We start from the raw sequence: 17,631 nt of genomic DNA, 5'->3' as shown, positions 1-17,631 counted from the left end.
CTTTGATATGCTACAACATGGCCGCCTAGTGTCCAATACATTGTATTGACTCGTGCACAGAGACGTTCTATGTACTGCTACCATAGAGTTTGTATAACGTTTTAAGGAGTCCTTTGTCTGTGTTTCCCCTACCTACGTGAACAAGCGGTTGGAGCACTGCGAAACGCGTTGTTCTGTTACTTCAGGTTTCCCCCTTTCTTATGCACTTTGGATTAATAATGAAGATTTTGTGCTGCCTGATCCTGCTGTCAAGCCTTTCATTTTGCTGAGATTGGATTTCCTTCACTCAGCTGCTCTTGGGAGTGCAGCCCGCTGGTTTTGCCCTGTTCTGGGGCACAATTTTTTGTTTGAAAAAATAAAAATAAAATAAAAATACGCTATGCAAATCATTTCATGAATCATTGTGAAATAGAACATGCATGGTCACACCCGGCATTCACTGAACCCAAGAATATTGGCTATTGGGGGCAGTTCATAGATGACATTTCACTGATTTGGGATGGAGACAAGCAATCCCTGCTCCAATATATCAAATATCTGAACACCAATAATAATAACATCAAATTGACGATGAGCCACAGTAGTGATAGTTTCTTGGACCTAGAGCTGTATGTGAAAAACAATACAATATAGACAAGGCTCTATCAAAAACCTTCAGCGGGCAATAGCATCCTCCATGCTAAGAGTAATCACCCAGAACACATGGAAACAACCAAAAAGACTGAGTTAGAAAAGACCGAATCTCAAAATTGGAGGTAAATCCAACCCATACCAACAAAAAACATTTGCTATTACCAGCATGGTAATACCATTGCTGGTAATACTGGCAAACCCCTCCATGGAGTCCTCTGGGACTCCATGGAATAGGGATTTACCACCGGCAGCTGACCTCTTAAACGGCCAGTATTACCGGCATATCAGGCATTTTAGTGCCCCGCTCACGCAGTTTTTGCGGGCTGAGGTACTAATAGCTATATGCCCCTCGCGGCAGCAGGGACGTTTTTATGGGAGGTCAAAAGGGGCACTTGCCCAGGGCCCCCACCTTGGAGGGGACCCCACAAGGCTGCCTGATCTGAAGAAGTAAGATTCCATTGCTCACCAGTATTATATAGCACACTTTAGGATATTTTATGGGGTGCTGCTGAGGCTCTAAACCCATGCCTTTCTGTTTCGACAAGAACATTCTGCCTCGGTCAATTTCATGATGCATTGCTGTCTGTGTTCACCATGGTATACATAGTTTGTGTGTTCCTTACGGCACAACTCTGTAGCATTTTTTCCTTCCTGTGGGAATTACGTTGCATGTGCAATAGGCAACAGTGAAATGCATATTGATAAATTAAGTGCCACAATGGTTCAGAAGTTAGCTCGGTGTGTGAAGCACCCATTGTTGAGATATGCGTTCTTATGCAAAATTAGAATATCACATCCCAGCAAGGCTGGCTGAGCCTTTCCTATGTCTGAAGTTTATAAACCTGCCTGCATATGTACTTGGTTTTGCAGAACAACATCTGCTATTATCAGCAATGTACTTGCACCAGATAGGGGTTGCTATAAAAACCCTAACAGTTCAAGAAATTGCTTTGTTCAGATGGGGTGTTGTAAAACTTAGGCAATCGGCTCCAACGATGGCATAAACTGTTAGTCCAAGAGGTGAATACGAATCCAAATTCAAGAAGTGTTCATGCTTGTATCCTGAATTTGCCAGCAGATGATACAGTGATCCTGGTCAAATCATTTAATATATCTTCTATTACTGTGCTGTCTTCTGTGAGGTTTGCCTTCTTGCATGCTGCTGTTATTGTTTATCCCATTACTTGATCTTTCTTCTTATGTAGGCCATTTGGGCATAGCTCCCAACTCACACGCTTTTGGCGGGTGTCACCCGCCTTGTAAACAGCGGACTCACCCGCCAAACCTCATGCACGCCCATTCATTTCAATGGGCCTCTCACCCGCCAAAAGTAAAATCGGGTGGTTTCACCCGCTTTTGCGACATAAATGGTTGAGAGCTATGATTTGGGTGGAAGGGTTGGTAGACAGAAGTGAGCAGACCAGATGTTGCAGGCCTCAGGCAAGCATATTTTAAGGTCTGTGGGTTTGAATTTTACCAAAAAGCAAACCGTTTTTTGTGTCAAAGGTTTTTATGCACTTTAAAAAAAATGAAAATGTCAGAAGCCATTGTTTTGAAAGTATTTAAAGCTTTAAAATACAAAAGACAAACCCAGATTAAATACATCAATTGGTATGCTGGTACTTATATACTTCCCTTGATGGAGAGAATGAAGCTAGAACCATTGCCATTTTGCATAACACCCTTCTATAATATTTTGTTTAAAATTGTCATGTTTGGTAATGTGATTTGTGTACTTTCCAAGTCCGTTTTTTATAAAATGTGATTGTTTTAGTTCATGGTAAGAACTAGAAAAGAAAGTGATGAAATGCAGAAATTACAGAGTTGGCACAAATTCCAGCTTCACCCCTTCAAACCTTAACCAATGTGTGATCCTGGGCATCTCATTTAATCTTGTATTGCCTAACCTCCCAATATTGCCAGTCCCTAAACCTTTCAAAATGGTCAGCCCTTCAGAGTGATTTCCTTCTCATGGTATGATCTTCATAAAATAATTATTCATGGTTTCACTGGCTATAGAGTTGCTCTGACTTTAATAGTGAGCATATTTATATCGCACACCGCAGGCATTTGTTCCTTTGATATTTAATGGCAACCCTATTTGAAAACCATATCCCACTTCTAATCTCAGTCTGTCTGTATAAAGACACCTGCTGGTAGCTTCTAATCTGCATCCACTATCCATGCTACAGTATGTGTAGCTTTCTCCTTCCTTCCTATTGGTCTACTCTATCCATGCATGAGCACTTTTGCATTCTGTGAGGCAGCTAATGTGAGTTCTCTGTCTATTATGGGTTACAGTTACCTTTTAAACACGGTCCTGCATTAATACTACAGGCTGCATACCTTCCTGGATGTTACTGATACAAATTATCCTGTATGTACTAGAACAGTAACCACTTTGTAGACTGCTAATGGTGGTCTTCAAATGCTATTTGTTTATAATGCTGATTAGAGCAAGAATAAAGAGGGTACGGGGACTTAAAGGAAGTAAACATGCTTATTATGCTGCGAGACAGCATATCAACCTATAGGTTGTCAGCGCGATGGGTGGCGGGCGGGGGGTGCGACCAGCATTCTTGATCCCTTAATTCCTTTGGTTTGGTGGAGGGGGGTCCCAAAGATGTCCGTGCCCAGGGCCCCAAAAGTGCTTCAGATGGCCCTGCGCGGTGGGGGCATTACCGACTCTGGCAATGGCCCGGGACCTTTGTTAAGGCCCTCGCTTCGCTCGGGGCCTATAACTATGGGCCCGGGGCATTGCCTGAGTCGGTAATGCCCCCGCCGCTCGGGGCATATTGCTTAATTAAGTGGAGTTGGAAAGACATTACTCACAAATACATGATTTCAACTTGAGATGCATATTCTCCAGGCAACTGCTAATTACACACTCTAATCTACGTGCTTTTGACCTATTGCAAATCTTGAGAAGATCCAGTTTGAACATTGTTCAAATTTGAGCCCCAACTTGAGTTATTCCCAAATAGGTCCAACTAGGCTCCCCTTCAGTTACTTTATATTCTCAGCCATGTAATAACCTAAAGTTCCAAGCATCCAAAGCAAAGTTATTACCACTCAACTTGCCTGCCATTCAATGTGCCATCAAGGTGGTGATCCATGCTGAAGGCTGGTAGAGAAGACAAGCAAATTAAACAACCAACAACAACTCTTAAGACTTGAGTGGATGATAGCAAACAGCTGGTTGACTGGGTCAAGCTTAAAAGTGTGGCCAGTTTGATTAGGATTTCCACCACTGATTATTCCTACCCTATCCCAAAGATCGGCATGATAACTAATGATAAACAAGAATGCCTCTTACCTAAGTAAATGTTGTTGCGTGATGGAGATGAAGGTACGTAGTTCTTGTTAATAGCTCCAGACAATGAGACAATGACCACTGGATATATTGTCATGGTGTAACGCACATAGTCATCAAAAACGAAGTTTTCCAGAATAAACCTACATAGAAAACAATTACAAATGAAAAAGCTTACAATAAAATACTGCAATAATTAAAGAGATACAAAAACACAAAAGGTTTCTTTTGGCAAACAAAAATCAAAAATGACTGGTATATTGTAATGATCACTGCTTAACACACTATAAACCTGCGGACCATAGATTTTACAATTATCTACATATGTGCAATATGAATGGAGACTGAGTACTGGTATTAGGACACCAAATACATTAGCCACATGGAAAATAAACACCTAGTTGCAGTTTTTAAACTGACACCCCTGAAACATATGGCATTGACATTAAGTTCTGGATAGGAAAAATCATAAACAATGGGGTAGCCAGGTCTCAAAATGTTTATTGATGTATCTTACTTTATTTTGCTTTCATGAGATAGAGCAGTCCTAGTTACATAAGCATGTTCTTCAATTTCTTTTGCACTAATTTGGTCAAGCGGTATAGTGTACCAGACTAGAGGTGCGAAGAGTGACAATAAAACGATTGCATGTTATAGAATCCCTAACAAGGATGAAACATTTATGCCGTTGTCTGCATCCTTGGGAGATGTCTGTCTTTGGTTAAAAAATGCTGTGCACAAAATATGGCAGCCCTATAAACAGACATTTTCCTGGAGCAAAGTCTTTACAGTGGGGAAAGAGAGAGGGCGGAAAGAGAGAGCGACAGGGAGAGTGAGAGAAAAATAGAGCACGCTAGATTGGTGTTTGATACTCCGGGTACAGCTAGTGAACTATGGTTTTGTTAAGAATTTATGAGGTCAGTTCCGACGCATGCTAATTTAATTAACATTAACCAATAATGTGAGAGAAATTCTCTTCTAAGATCCTACAAAAGCTAAAATATCTTGTCCTATAACTGGTAACCCACTCACGATACTAGCATGCTGTCATACCAGTAGAACACGAACACGAACACGCGAACACACGAACACACGCACACACACACACACACACACACACACACACACACACACACACACACACACACACACACACACACACACACACACACACACACACACACACACACACACACACACACACACACACACACACACACACACACACACACACACACACACACACACACACACACACACACACACACACACACACACACACACACACACACACACACACACACACACACACACACACACACACACACACACACCCCCCCCCCCCCCCCCCCCCCCCCCACACCCCCCCCCCCCCCGTGCTGAATGAACTGCCAGGCAAGTATCTGCTTCCTTGGGAATCATCAGTGAGGTGCGGCTGCTTCTCTAGGTAAAGAGAGCATCACTCAGGCTGAGCATTTAAGTCTGATAATACTAGTCATTATAATGTGTCATCAGTGGGAGAAATCCTCTAATAAGAATGCGCAAAATCTAAAATAGTTTGTTCAAGATATAGGCTGGAAGCTCCTTCAATGGCCCTGCATCATGTTTTAGCTTTCTGCACCTTAAATTCCTTCCCACTGGGATCCCTGCTGCCACCTTCTTCCCTTCTCTCTGGTCTTCCTCCATGGGGTCACCCCCTTCTTCTTCTGAGGCCAGAAACCTTGGAGTCATCTTCGACTCCTCTCTCACACTCCAGACATTGCCAAGAAGTCCCACTTTCAGCTCTTCCTTCTTGAAAGGAGTTCTATCTTTTCTCACCTTCCCCCAGAAGCTCAATGTTACCCGAGCCTTGGTTCTCTCTAGGCTTGACTATTGCAATAGCCTCCTCCTGAATCTACCTTCTGCCAATCTGTGACTCCTCCGGCTAATCCAGAATAAGGACTCAAGGCTATCCTTGGGCTCGAGCCCTGGGACCGCATCTCTCCTGCCCTAAAAAGTCTTCACTGGCTCCTGGTTGCTTCACGGATTAAATTAAAATCCTTCTGTATCATCCACAAAGCTATCTGGGGCCGAGGACCACACTATCTACAACTCTCTCTTACTAAATATTCTCAGTCTAGACCTCTGCGTTCCTCTGGCACCAACTCTTTGTGTGTAAAGCGTTTCGCTAAACAGAGTGCTGGGGTCAATTGCTTTCCTCAGTTGGCTCCCTCTTATGGAACAGCCTTCCCCTCCCTTTGCGTCTTGAGCAGGATTTTCTTAAATTCTGAAATCTCCTTGAGACTTTCCTCTTTACTTCCTCCTTAAATAAATAAATAACAGATACGTATATCCATATGTGTATCCGTCTCATCGCACCCATGAAGTTGTACAGAATGAAATGCCTGACAGACAGCAACCCCGGAAATGGGTTTCAGCCTTTCTTTGGGGACTGCCAAGTATGGGACTCAGCAGGCCAGGCGCCTCCCAGATCCAGTGGATGATTGGGCCAGGGTATGCAGAGAAACTCTGGTCATCTGCCCTGGATCCCGGGCTTGTGGAAGGGAACAGTAGCGTAACTATCTCAAATGCAGCCTCTGCCCCAACTCACTAAGCCACCCCAAAACCACAGCAAAGGAACATAAATGATTTGTGCCACCTAAAGTCAATTAAATTTACACAAACAATTTAATTTCAAGCTTCAGGCTGAAATTTTGCAAAATGCAAACTCCTGGTTCAACGGCAGCGGGACTTCCCGTGTATGATACAAACTTGCAAGTTCATTGTCTCCCGACGGAGCGTTCCCACTCCACAGAGACAATGGGCCTCATTACAACCCTGGCGTTGGACCATGGTGCTATTAGCACCATGGTCCATGCCGGATTCCGCCATTGGTGGATGGCGGATTTACCGCCCCATTCCAAGGTTGGCGGGGCGGTAAATCCCCATTCACCATGGCCCCTTCCCCATTCCCATTTTTGGCCCATAGGGCTCAATGGGAATGGGGAAGGCGCTAATTACGGCACTGTAAATTACGGTGCCGTAATTAGCACCAAGGTCCCTTAGCGGGTTGGACTTTAACGCCTGCAAAAAGCAGGCGTTAAAGTGTGAATCCGGCGTAAGGGTTTAACGGCGCCGCAGCCTTTTACGGCGCTGTTAACCCCTTAACGCCAGGGTTGTAATGAGGCCCAATGTAGCCAATTCTCGATGAACTAACATCCTCTGCCAATTCAGGGGATTCAAAAAGCTTACCATGGACTCTTTCAGTTTGAAATTCACAGGCTGTGGGGACAGAATAGCCGGGTCCTGCACAGGCAGCACCGCAGAGTAGCAGGAGGAAGACGTGAAATCCAAGACGGCAGCCATGCTAGATGGAAGCTTATTCCGGACCCTACCCTTAAGAGTGAGGCCATGTGCATCAGGGCCAGGAGCAAATCCCAGTCCTATCCCAATTACCAGACAAGATGCTACCACTCATGAAGAGCCCAGTCCAGGGAGAGCACTATATAAAGTAGAGCCTCAGTCTGTCATGGTGGGTTGATGATGAAGGTTGTACCAAGTGGTTTGAGAATGATATAAGGGGCATTAATAAGGGGATGGAGAGGAAAGGGGGGCAAGGCCGAGGAGGAAGGGAAGAAGGTTGTAGTGGCAGGGGAGAAGATGGGAACATAGGAGGTGGTAACCATAGGACGAGGAGGTATTAGCAGACAACGAGGGAATAACCATAGAGTACAAGGCGGTACAAACTGAAGAGGTAAGAGCAGAAGTAGTAACAGCTGTGAATAATAAGGAAGGCAGCACCTTAGCCAGCAAAAAACAGGAAGGCCCAAGGAGGCTGTAGAGGTAAGAGGAGGAATGAGACTTGGTAAGGAAAACAGAGGAGTAGTAGTCAAGGTGACGGTGGGTGGGTCACAGAGGCCTGAGGAAGTGGGGGTCCCAGCGCTAAGGTGAGGGGCTAGGGATAAGAGGTGGGATAACTTCTGGGCCCACTGATGGAGACACCACAGCTATACCAGCAGCTGGCTAAGGAGACAATCGCATGAATGGAGAGGTTTTTTTTTTTTATTTTGTCGAATGATGACAAAAGAAAGGCTTCAGAACCCCTCGGAAACTAGCAACACCATTGGAAGTTAGAGATGTTATCACGTGCAGTGTATGAGACTTGCTTTTGGGTTTTCTTCTGTTCTGTTGATTTGCCCCCCCTTGTATTCATTTTTTCTTTGCATAAATGAAACAGGTGAACTGTACTTCCGGCGTCCCGTCTTCTGTCTATGCTGTGTGGATATTTTGATAGCACCAACAGCAAGTGGTCCATATGTGGACTTGGATACATCTTACTTACCTAATGCACACCCGAAACCTTGATCGGCCTAAATTCTACAACTATAAAGTGGGTAGCGTGCAAGGCACCCAGGGAACTGGGACACTTCACAGAGGTGGGAATTGGGTGCTTGTGAAAAGCGTCAGCAACTAGGAATCCAAGACCAGCAGGAAAGTGAACAAATATGGGAACCAGGTTCAGGGAGTAACAGGAGGGCAGGGCAGTATCAGGAGGTGAGCTAGGCAGGAGAACAGAGTTGTGCAGGCTTTCAGGGTTCACAACAGAAAGTAGGGGCAGAGCAGAACCAGAAGTAACAAGTGACAGGGAAACTGTAAATGAGCCACCCCACCAGTGAAGTGTGACGCAATGGCTTATCAGGGAAGCTACAGAGATGCTGGAGGCTGGCGTAGTGACTTAATGTTAGTCAATGCCCCATTTACTACGTTGGATTGACCGACGTGGCACACATAATGAAGGTTCAAATACTTTTTATTGTTACACAAGGATTGGTTGGGATAAATGCCTCTAGGAGTTAGGGCTATATCTGAAATACAGACAGGAATTACTCTCCGCGAAAACTCTGAATGGCCAGTGCCAGAAATGCATCAAATTATATAACATCAGGCTTCTCTGCCTCCTGGGGAAAACTGGACTTCCACAGGGTCACTAAACACGGCCTCGGGGATACAGTGCTGAGCCACTACTTGGTGCAATCTCGGTCACAGGAATATACCACCCACGTTACTGTTTGTAATCCATACAGGAGGATAGTGCCTGGTTCAAGTCTTCCTGATCTGGGGTTATAGTGGCGCCTTTTACTAGAAAGGGATAGGGTACCCTCCTCACTAATTCATTAAGGGATATGGTGCCATTCTCTCCACAGGCAAGCAGTGTTCCTTCTGGGGACCCACATGGTCCAGCTCCTAGGATCCCACCTCAGATTGAGCCCAAGCTGGGTGGATCGTCCTAACCAGTTGACTGAACACTTTTCTGCAAGCAAGTCCTAGGCTCATCCTTAGGCTCCCTACTGCAGCCTCTGGTCTCTGGCAATCTCCCCACTTGGTGCTGATGGACTCTGCTGGACAGCCTCTCCAGTTGCTCTTTGGCCCCACCCTACACCACTTCCAGGTAGCTCGAGGTGTACTGGCTTTCCCGGGCCGCAGAGTCAACACCGGGTCTTGGGACACAGTCAGATATCTGGCTTTGCCACAGCACACAGAACCTACTGGCAAAACTCAGTGGACATGGCTGGCAGCCGTTCCAAGCCCTGGGCAGCGTGTCTCTACATACACCACATACAATACTTGCTGAGCTTGTGTGCACCGCGGCCTCTGGTATAATGAGAAGGCCTATTGTCTTATCAAAGCAGAGTTGGCTTCGCCAGTCTTACTTTGAACGTGTCTGGTTCGGAGGGGTGCACATCACGCGACGGTCACAATTTATTAGTGGAGCGGTGTACTTGTCGCCCAATCATGTACCTGGATTTGATAGTGATGATGTAGTGGGCCATGTGGATAAGGGAATGGGTTCAGATGAGGTGTGACCAATCGCCAATGGAATGTAGGGGGGCAGAAGCATGTTCTATAGGTTGTAGCCAATGAGGGTTTTGGGATGACATTGTAACCTATGTATGCTCAGGGTTCGAAATTGAGGGGAGCTATTTAGCTCCTGCTTGTATCCTAGTAGAGCCTGCTTAGCTTGACACCAACAGCAAACAGGAGCTACGTTTGGCTCCCTAGGGTTAGATTACCAAAATGCTATGTCAAGCTCCTCCATCCCAAGGGGTAGCTCCTGCTCACTTGCAAATGCCAGATACCCAGGAGCTGCTTTTAGCTCCTTTTTATCCAATCTGAATTGTGATCCCTGTATGCTAATATACAGTTGTTCACTATATAACCTATAACTTCTTGGGGCGTGACGGGCTCCATGTCACTTTGGTTCTACAGGACCGTCTGAGACCTTTTTGCATGTAATAAACTTTGTTTTCCCAGTGCAGGGGATATTTGGCTGTTGGATTACTTTTGATCATACGCGTTTTGAGTCATGTCTTTCTTTACACTCTGATAGAAAAACAATGAGAATTCAAACCACCCAAGACAATAAGTTGTAACCACAGATGTTCCCGAAGCCATTCTGAGTGAATGCGATCCACATGTTCAAGATTGAAGTCCTTTGAAGACCTACCGGCGGATCATATACATTAATATTAAGTATTTTCAAAGGTGACTGAGCATCAGAGATAGTCAAGACAATGGAACTGCTTAGAGGTGGTAAAAATTCAACAAGAGAAAAACTGGGTTAGACACCAACGATAAGGACCCCTGAGGGTCTACCTAGCTACTTTTTTTATAGCATGTGTGGGGTACCAGAGTTAAGGAGTCAGACACAGTGTTTGGTTAGTCGCAAATGCTTTTATTTAAATAATAAAGGGAGGGGGAAACACCTCAGTGACCCCCAAATCTATGAGGCATTTCCCTGCCTCAACAAAACGAACTAGTGGACCCTTCATCACCAGGATGTCCAAAATAATGTTCACCGACCTGTGTCAATACTCTAATCTGACCCTCACACTCTAATCCTACCAAAACTACTATTAGGGGAGGAAATAATATGCTGACTGCCTTCCTGCAGCCTTTCTTCTAGTGATGATACCTCAACTGCTTATTTGGCTCAGTGATGCCTGTATCCTAGGTGCAAGGAAGTGCTCTTCTTTCTTAGTGGTTGGCTAAAGATGTCCACCAAGTGCCAAGGGGACAATCCTCTTCCTTGGTCTTCTGGGCCAGGGGAACAATCCCCTTGCCTGGACTTAATTGTGTTGTATTCAGTGCCAAGGGGACAATCCACTTCCCCTGGTCTTGGCTTCTTTTAGTGTCACACATGGTTCATTCCGACTAATGTTTATACTAGTTACTTTATGCTTACTCGTATGGGTCTGCTATGGATGCAGGCCTTTGCTCTGTGTAACTTGATCCACCGTCTTGTTATGCGTGAACAATGTTGGGAGTGCAAGTGGCTTTCCCTAAGTGTTCTCTACCAAGCTTTGCCAACTGCAATTTCCCAGCCCCACTGGGGTGAAGAAGAATAGTGGACTTGATGGTGTTTACTTTACCCATCATAGTCCATTCCGTCCCTTAACTGCTGCTGTTTTCCTTCTTCCCAGGACTGGTTTGTGCTTTTTAAGTTGCACACTTCCTCATTAGCAAGGGGAGGCTTCACTGCATTTATCTCCCTTCTTGCTGGTCTCCGCTCTGCTGGGGCTCTCATTGGCACCACGTTTAATCAAGTTTATGCAGCCCCACTACCCCTTCCCATGTTCCTGGAGCCCTTTTCCTACTGGCACGTACCTGTTACTCAGCGCCGCAGCCCAGGTCAAGTTTCATCTGCTTTCTCACTTTCCAGTTAGAGTCGCCTTGGTTGTCTGTTGATGTGGGGTTGGGGTTTCAGGTGATTGACGTCTTCCTCGTTCCAATGCAGGTCTTCGCATTTGTATTATGGTTAGTGACCTGACTCGCCTTTGGATGCTTCCTGAGTTCCAGTGCTGCTCGCGGCTTCAGTGACAGCCATGCTTCGGGCTGGCACAGGGCGTGAGTCTCCGTTGGTCTCCACAGAGTCCTCGGCTGTTTCTCTTGCGGTCGGCACACCTCACTGTGCCTGTCCAGTGGAGCATACCCAGGCATCACCAGGCCATATCTCAAAGCCCCCGAATCCCCTACTGGGGATCTTGCAGGCTACCAAGCGAGGTAGCGGAGTCGCCTCGCCCCCGCAGCATCACTGCTTAGAGAGAGCCTTGCTCCTGGTCTCATGTACACCTTCTGTGCGCACCTGGGGTAGTTTAAAAAGACGCCAGAGGCACCACTGCCTAAAGCCCTTGTTTCTGCCGTTTCTCGGGCTCTGACAGCAGCTCCCTGCTGGTCTGTCTATTTGGGGGAAATGTTAGGTCTTTTACCCATGCAGCACTTTCCTTCAAGTTTGCTACTTTCACCACTCCAGTGTACTTAATTCTTTATTCTGCCACTATGACGTCTGCTCCCACTTCTACTACTGCTACTACTACTTCTCCCTCCACGACTCCTGCTACTCCCACTGCTACTCCGACAACAACAACACTTTTTACCCTCTAATCCTCCTTTATGGTCAGAGTGTCTCCTACCCATCAATACCCACTAGACCATTGCTGATGCTTTTCCAATACCTCCCTGTAGGGCCTCCTTGTTGCAGTACCAATGACGAGGTGGTGGGGGTAGTTATTTCTGATTAGGTCAGCTGGAGTGGCATATGCATATCCAACGGTGGAAAAGGGGGCAAAGATTTTAGGTCATGTTGGTTTTAAGTACGGGAGTAGTGGTTCCTTGGGAAAAAAATAGGGACGTCACGCATGCCTCTGTATAATAGTGAAACCATCAAGGCATAAATCATGAGTGAACCAAGTTTCTCATAGGGCAAAAAAAGTCAGCCCCGGTCAAAATACTCAAAGCATTTGGATTGCCTCCAAAAGAGTGAAATCCTCGAATATTCCAGGATATAAAAGTAAACAAGTTATCCCTGGCCTCTCTGTAGTTCGGTCTTCCTTGAGCAGCAGAGCCCCCGGGAGCCAATCCCAGTTAGTTGCAGCAATATCAGATACCCGAAAATGATCTATAGTTGTGGCCATTTGTTGTACCGATCATCCCATATCATCCTTCATGATTTTAATATGTATTAAATCAGATTTCAACCATGCAGCATCATTCGCATCATATGACTCATGAGTTGTAGGAAGCACTAACTCAAAGCCCATTTTCAGAAAATCTTGTGTAAAGGTTGATAAATATTCAACAATTACAGGTGAAATAAGATGCACCACAGACCAACTCATGACACTATTCAGTGAAGGAAGTTAAACTAGCTTAAGATCTTTCAATGTGATGGACCCTAACTGGGGAATGCAACGGAATAGCTGCAGCGCATTATGGCTATTCAAAAACGAGCTGTCCTGGGAACGAACACTCCTATTATTACACCTAGGAACAGAATTAGACAGTGATTTAATAATTCCCTGCGACAGATTAGTCTGAACTTCTACCACTGGCCTGGACATTGCCTCCGAATAATTCCCTTCAATAACACTTTGCTCCATCTCAAGCTCCAAGGGACTAGACGAGGAAGTCGAGTCAATAAGCAAAGTCTCTGCAGAGCCGATGCAGACAGCTGCATTTTAGGCTGCTCTATCCAGCGATCCAAAGTGCCAGGAACAGGATTAATTCTTTCATTTTTGGGTTTGCTTTTATTTGTCGTTAATGCAATAGATCAAAACTGTTAGCAGTTGGCACACAGATGTTGTTCGGTGCCGAAGTAATAGCCAGTGAGCCTGCATTGTTTATTTATTTTATATTTTATATTTTAAATTGGATAATTGTACGGCGCCTATACAACAAGTGGGTTTCAAGGCACCAGAAGACAAACAGTGCGGGGGGTGGAACAAGGTAGAAAGATACAATAACGGTCCTACTAGGCCTTGTGACATTCGGATCGTGCAAGTGCAGAACAAGAAGTGCAAGGGTAAAACAAAGTGCAGGTCTGAGCCAAATGAAGTGCTAAGGAGGGGAGGGAAAGGTGAAAGGGGGATTGCAGGTGTTAAGGGGAGGCAAAGGGCAAGCACCATGGAAAGCAGGTAAGCACAGGGAAGGGGAATGCAGGAGTTAAGAGGAGGTCAGAGGGTAAGTGCCATGGAAAGCAGGAAAGTAGAGGGAAGAAGGTAGGGGGGACTAGGTGGAAGGGGGTCTGGGAACCTGTAATACTCAGAGGGAATCAGGAAGCCAGTCATAGAGGAGGAGGAAGGAGTTGGCAGCAGAGGGGGAAAGAGAAGGAGGAGGAGAAAAGGAAGGTCTTGAGGAGCTTCCGGATCTTAAGGAGATCCGGCTCAAGCCTGAGAAGAGCAGGGAGACTATTCCAAAGTGAAGCTCCTGCAGAGGAGAGACATTTACCCCCCACTATTTACTTAGAGAAGCGACAGATTCGCAGAGAGTTGGGGCTAGCAGACCAAAGGGCTCTAGCAGGGAGGTATTTAGGGAAAGAAGGATGGATGTAGCAGGCTCCCAGACCCCAGAAAGCCTTGTGGATGATAAAGAGGGTCTTGAATTTGATCCTAGCAGCAACCAGGAACCAGCAGAGAGAAATTGGGGCTGGAGAGATGCAGTCCCTGGGCTTGAGGCCAAGAATAAGTCTTGCAGTCCTATTCTGGATAAGTTAAAGGGGGCGAAGGGAGGAAGAAGGAAAATTAAGGAAGAGGCTGTTACGGTAGTCAAGCCTAGAAGGAACCAGAGCTCTGGAGATAACTGAGTTTCTGGAGGAAGATAGGGAAAGGGAGAATGCTTTTGAGGAGGTGCAGTTGATAGTGGGCTTTCTTGGCAAGGTCCACAATGTGAGGAGGGAAGGAGAGATTGGAATCAAAGATGACACCAAGGTTTTTTTGCCTCACAGGAGGGTGAGGTTAGGGGGCCCATAGAGGGCGGCCAGAGGGAGGGATGGTGGGCAGGATGTCAGTCTTACTGGCATCAGGCAGAGATCATTGGCAGCACACCAAGACTGAATGGCAGCCAGACAGTCAGGGATGAGAGAGGAGGAAGGAGAGGCGGAAGAAGAGGAAGGAGATGTAAGCTTAAAGGATAGTTGTGTGTCGTCTGTACAACACTGAAAGTGAGGGGAGAAAGAAGATATCATACAGGCCAAGGGGGCAAGGTAGATATTGAAAAGCCACGGCTTGGGGAGATGCCACAGGTGGAGAGTGTGATAGGGGAGAGAAAAGGGCCCAGTTGAACCAGGGAGGGTCTGTTGGAGAGGAAGGAGGTCAACCAGCCAGAGCCAGACCCGTGATGCCATGGGTGGCACAGAGCTGTTTTAACAGGGTGGCATGATTGATCGTGCCAAAGTCAGAGGAAAGATCAAGAATGATAAAAATGGAAGGAGAGTTAGAGTCAAGATTTGAGAGCAGGTCATCACGAGTGTTCAGTATACTACGTACCATGCCTCTGGCAACTCTGAAGCCAGACTGATGGTTGTGGAAACAGCCGACAGAATCAGAATGTTGAGTCAGTTGGGAGATGGCAAGCTTCTCGAGGAGTTTTCTCAGGAAGGGGGTAATGGAGATAGGGTGATAGCATGGCAAAAAGGGTCAGAAGTGGAGTTTTTAAGGAGTTTTTAAGGAGGGGATGCACAAGGGAGTGCTTGAGGGTTGGAGGGAAGGAGCCTGTGACAAAGAAGTGGTTACAGAAATCTGCCAGGGAAGGCACAAGGGAGGCAATGTTGTCCTTGATAGTTCTAGAGGAGCAGGGATCACCTGTTTGGAGGAGACCTTCATAGAACGGACTAGTCTAGAGACCTCATCCTTTGCTATGGGAAGAAGGAGGGGGGTAGGGAAGGGGAGAGGGGAGTTAGTAAAGGCATGATAGCTGGGGACGGAGGAGGGAGCGGGACAGAGGAGAGCGAGGACAGAAAGTCCTGGGTTTTGGAAAGGAAGTGGTAGGCCACAGAGGTACAGAGGGTCAGGGATGGAAGTGGAGATGTAGAGACTGTAGAAGGGTGGCAAGTTCCTTTCAGAGAGTCGTACCAAGTGCTACGCTTGGAGGCAGGCTTCATGCAGATCCTCATGACAGGGGCAAGGATATCCAGGGTGTTGGTAATAGAAAGGTGAAGATTAGCAAGGACAGAGTCAGTGTGGGCATCCATGCAAGGAGAGGGAGGGGAATGAAGGTGGTAGCAAAGGCAGCAACTGACACTCGCTTCATCGGTCGAATGACAGAGAAGGGGCAGGCAGTGATGGCAGAGACATAGTAGGGCGATCTAAGAGATCCAGATGAGAAGACAGGAGGAAGTGGTCAGACCAGAAGAGAGGAGTAGTGAGAAGGTTGGATATAGGAATGTCAGAGGAGATGCAAGCATTGGTCAGACCAGAACAGAGGATTAGTGAGAAGGTTGGAGATAGGAATTTTAGAGGAGATGAGAGCATCCAAGGTGTGTCCGGCAGAATGTGTCGGGCCTGAGGGATGGATGGTGAGGGAAAGAGTGGTGCATAGCCTGGAAAGCGACCAGTGGCCACCACGGAAGAGTCTAGGTGAATATTGAAGTGCCCAAGGAGGCAAAGTTTGGAGGTAGAGCCAAGAAGGGAGGAGGTGAGGTCAGACCACTCAGAGAGGAAGAGGGTGACTGGACCAGGGGTCCTGCAGATGGTGGCAAGAGTCAACGAGAGGGTTGGAGAGATGCCGAGACTCCAGACGAGGCATTTAAAGAAGGAGTAGGATTGAGTGGGTATGATAGTGCAAGGGATCCAATCAGGGAAGATCAAGGCCACTCCACCTTCAGACCGGTTAGGCGTGGGCTTGGAGAGGATTTTGTAGCCCTCAGGAAGGAGTGTGTCAAAAGCAGTGACAGAGCTGGCAGTGAACCAAGTCTCAGCGAGGGCAAGAAAATCAAGGTCAAAGTCTTTGAGGAGGAGACGGATATCAGAAGCGTGTTTGACTACAGAGCGAGAGTTGAGGGTTGCATGGTGGATCTAGTTACTACCTTTGAAGGTTTTCCGAGGGGGGTACAGAGATGTAGTACGCCCATTGGAGGTGGAGAAGGGGAAGGGAGGTGGCAGCTGGAGGAGTGGCAGGAGACGGGAGGCAGTTCATGAGAGAAGGAAGACACCGGTCAAGAAGGAGAAGGTTGGACTGAGAGCCATGACAGTGCCATTGTGATAGACATGATACACCTAGAGGATGATCTGGTGCCTCCATTAATGGAAGACAAGGAGAAAGGACAGAGGACAATTACCATATGTGGAGTCCATATGTGGTCTGGGGAGGGAGCGACAAAGAGGATGTCTGTGACAGTCTGCCTAGAAGAAGCATTGACATAGGTGTCCGCGATGGGCAGGCCTGGGTTGGAGACCAGGAGATTCTTTCTGAACATTTTCCTTCCAGGTTTCGAGAGGGAAGAAGGAAGGATAGGAGATAGAGTAGCAGTTAAGAGTAAATAGGTGGGATGGAGAGAGCCATGGATGGAGGGAGAGAGCAGAGAGAAGGAAGGAGAGAGGGGGGTGAGAGGAGAGCTCCACAGGCACGATTAACTCACCAGGTGGCCTAGTAGTAGACAGATGGCGTAAGAAAGAATCAGAAAGGTCACTTTTTCATACTCTTCAGAGACACACGGCCAGTCAGCCGTTTTCCAACTGAAGCAGATGCACAGATGTAGCTGGTGAGGACATTAGTAACTAAAGTCAAATGCTGCCAGAAAGGTGTGTAGATTTCCTCTCCGGTGAAGGCCTCAGTGAGTCTTAGACTGTGATGACCAATGCATATAGTACGTTAAGCCACAGTGGTTGGAAAGTGGCCAAATAGTCCACAGAGGGGGAGGGGGATATGCCAGA

The 17,631-nt window shown here is 46.6% G+C and overlaps 1 protein-coding gene across 1 annotated transcript in view; it reads right to left on the bottom strand.

Moving 5' to 3' along the window:
- The window catches only part of LOC138467883 (uncharacterized), a 232,962-nt gene that overhangs the window by 66,629 nt on the left and 148,702 nt on the right, over positions 1-17,631 (bottom strand). The window contains exon 7 of the mRNA XM_069608181.1: positions 3,950-4,089. Within this exon, the coding sequence (XP_069464282.1) occupies positions 3,950-4,089 (140 nt within the window). The remainder of the gene's footprint in view (positions 1-3,949; positions 4,090-17,631) is intronic.

This window comes from Ambystoma mexicanum, chromosome 4q, assembly GCF_040938575.1.
Source record: "Ambystoma mexicanum isolate Mex_15411 chromosome 4q, UKY_AmexF1_1, whole genome shotgun sequence".
Classification (NCBI taxonomy): Eukaryota; Metazoa; Chordata; class Amphibia; order Caudata; family Ambystomatidae; genus Ambystoma; species Ambystoma mexicanum.
Note: the sequence above shows the minus strand (reverse complement) of the source record. Positions and strands in the feature narration are given on the sequence as shown.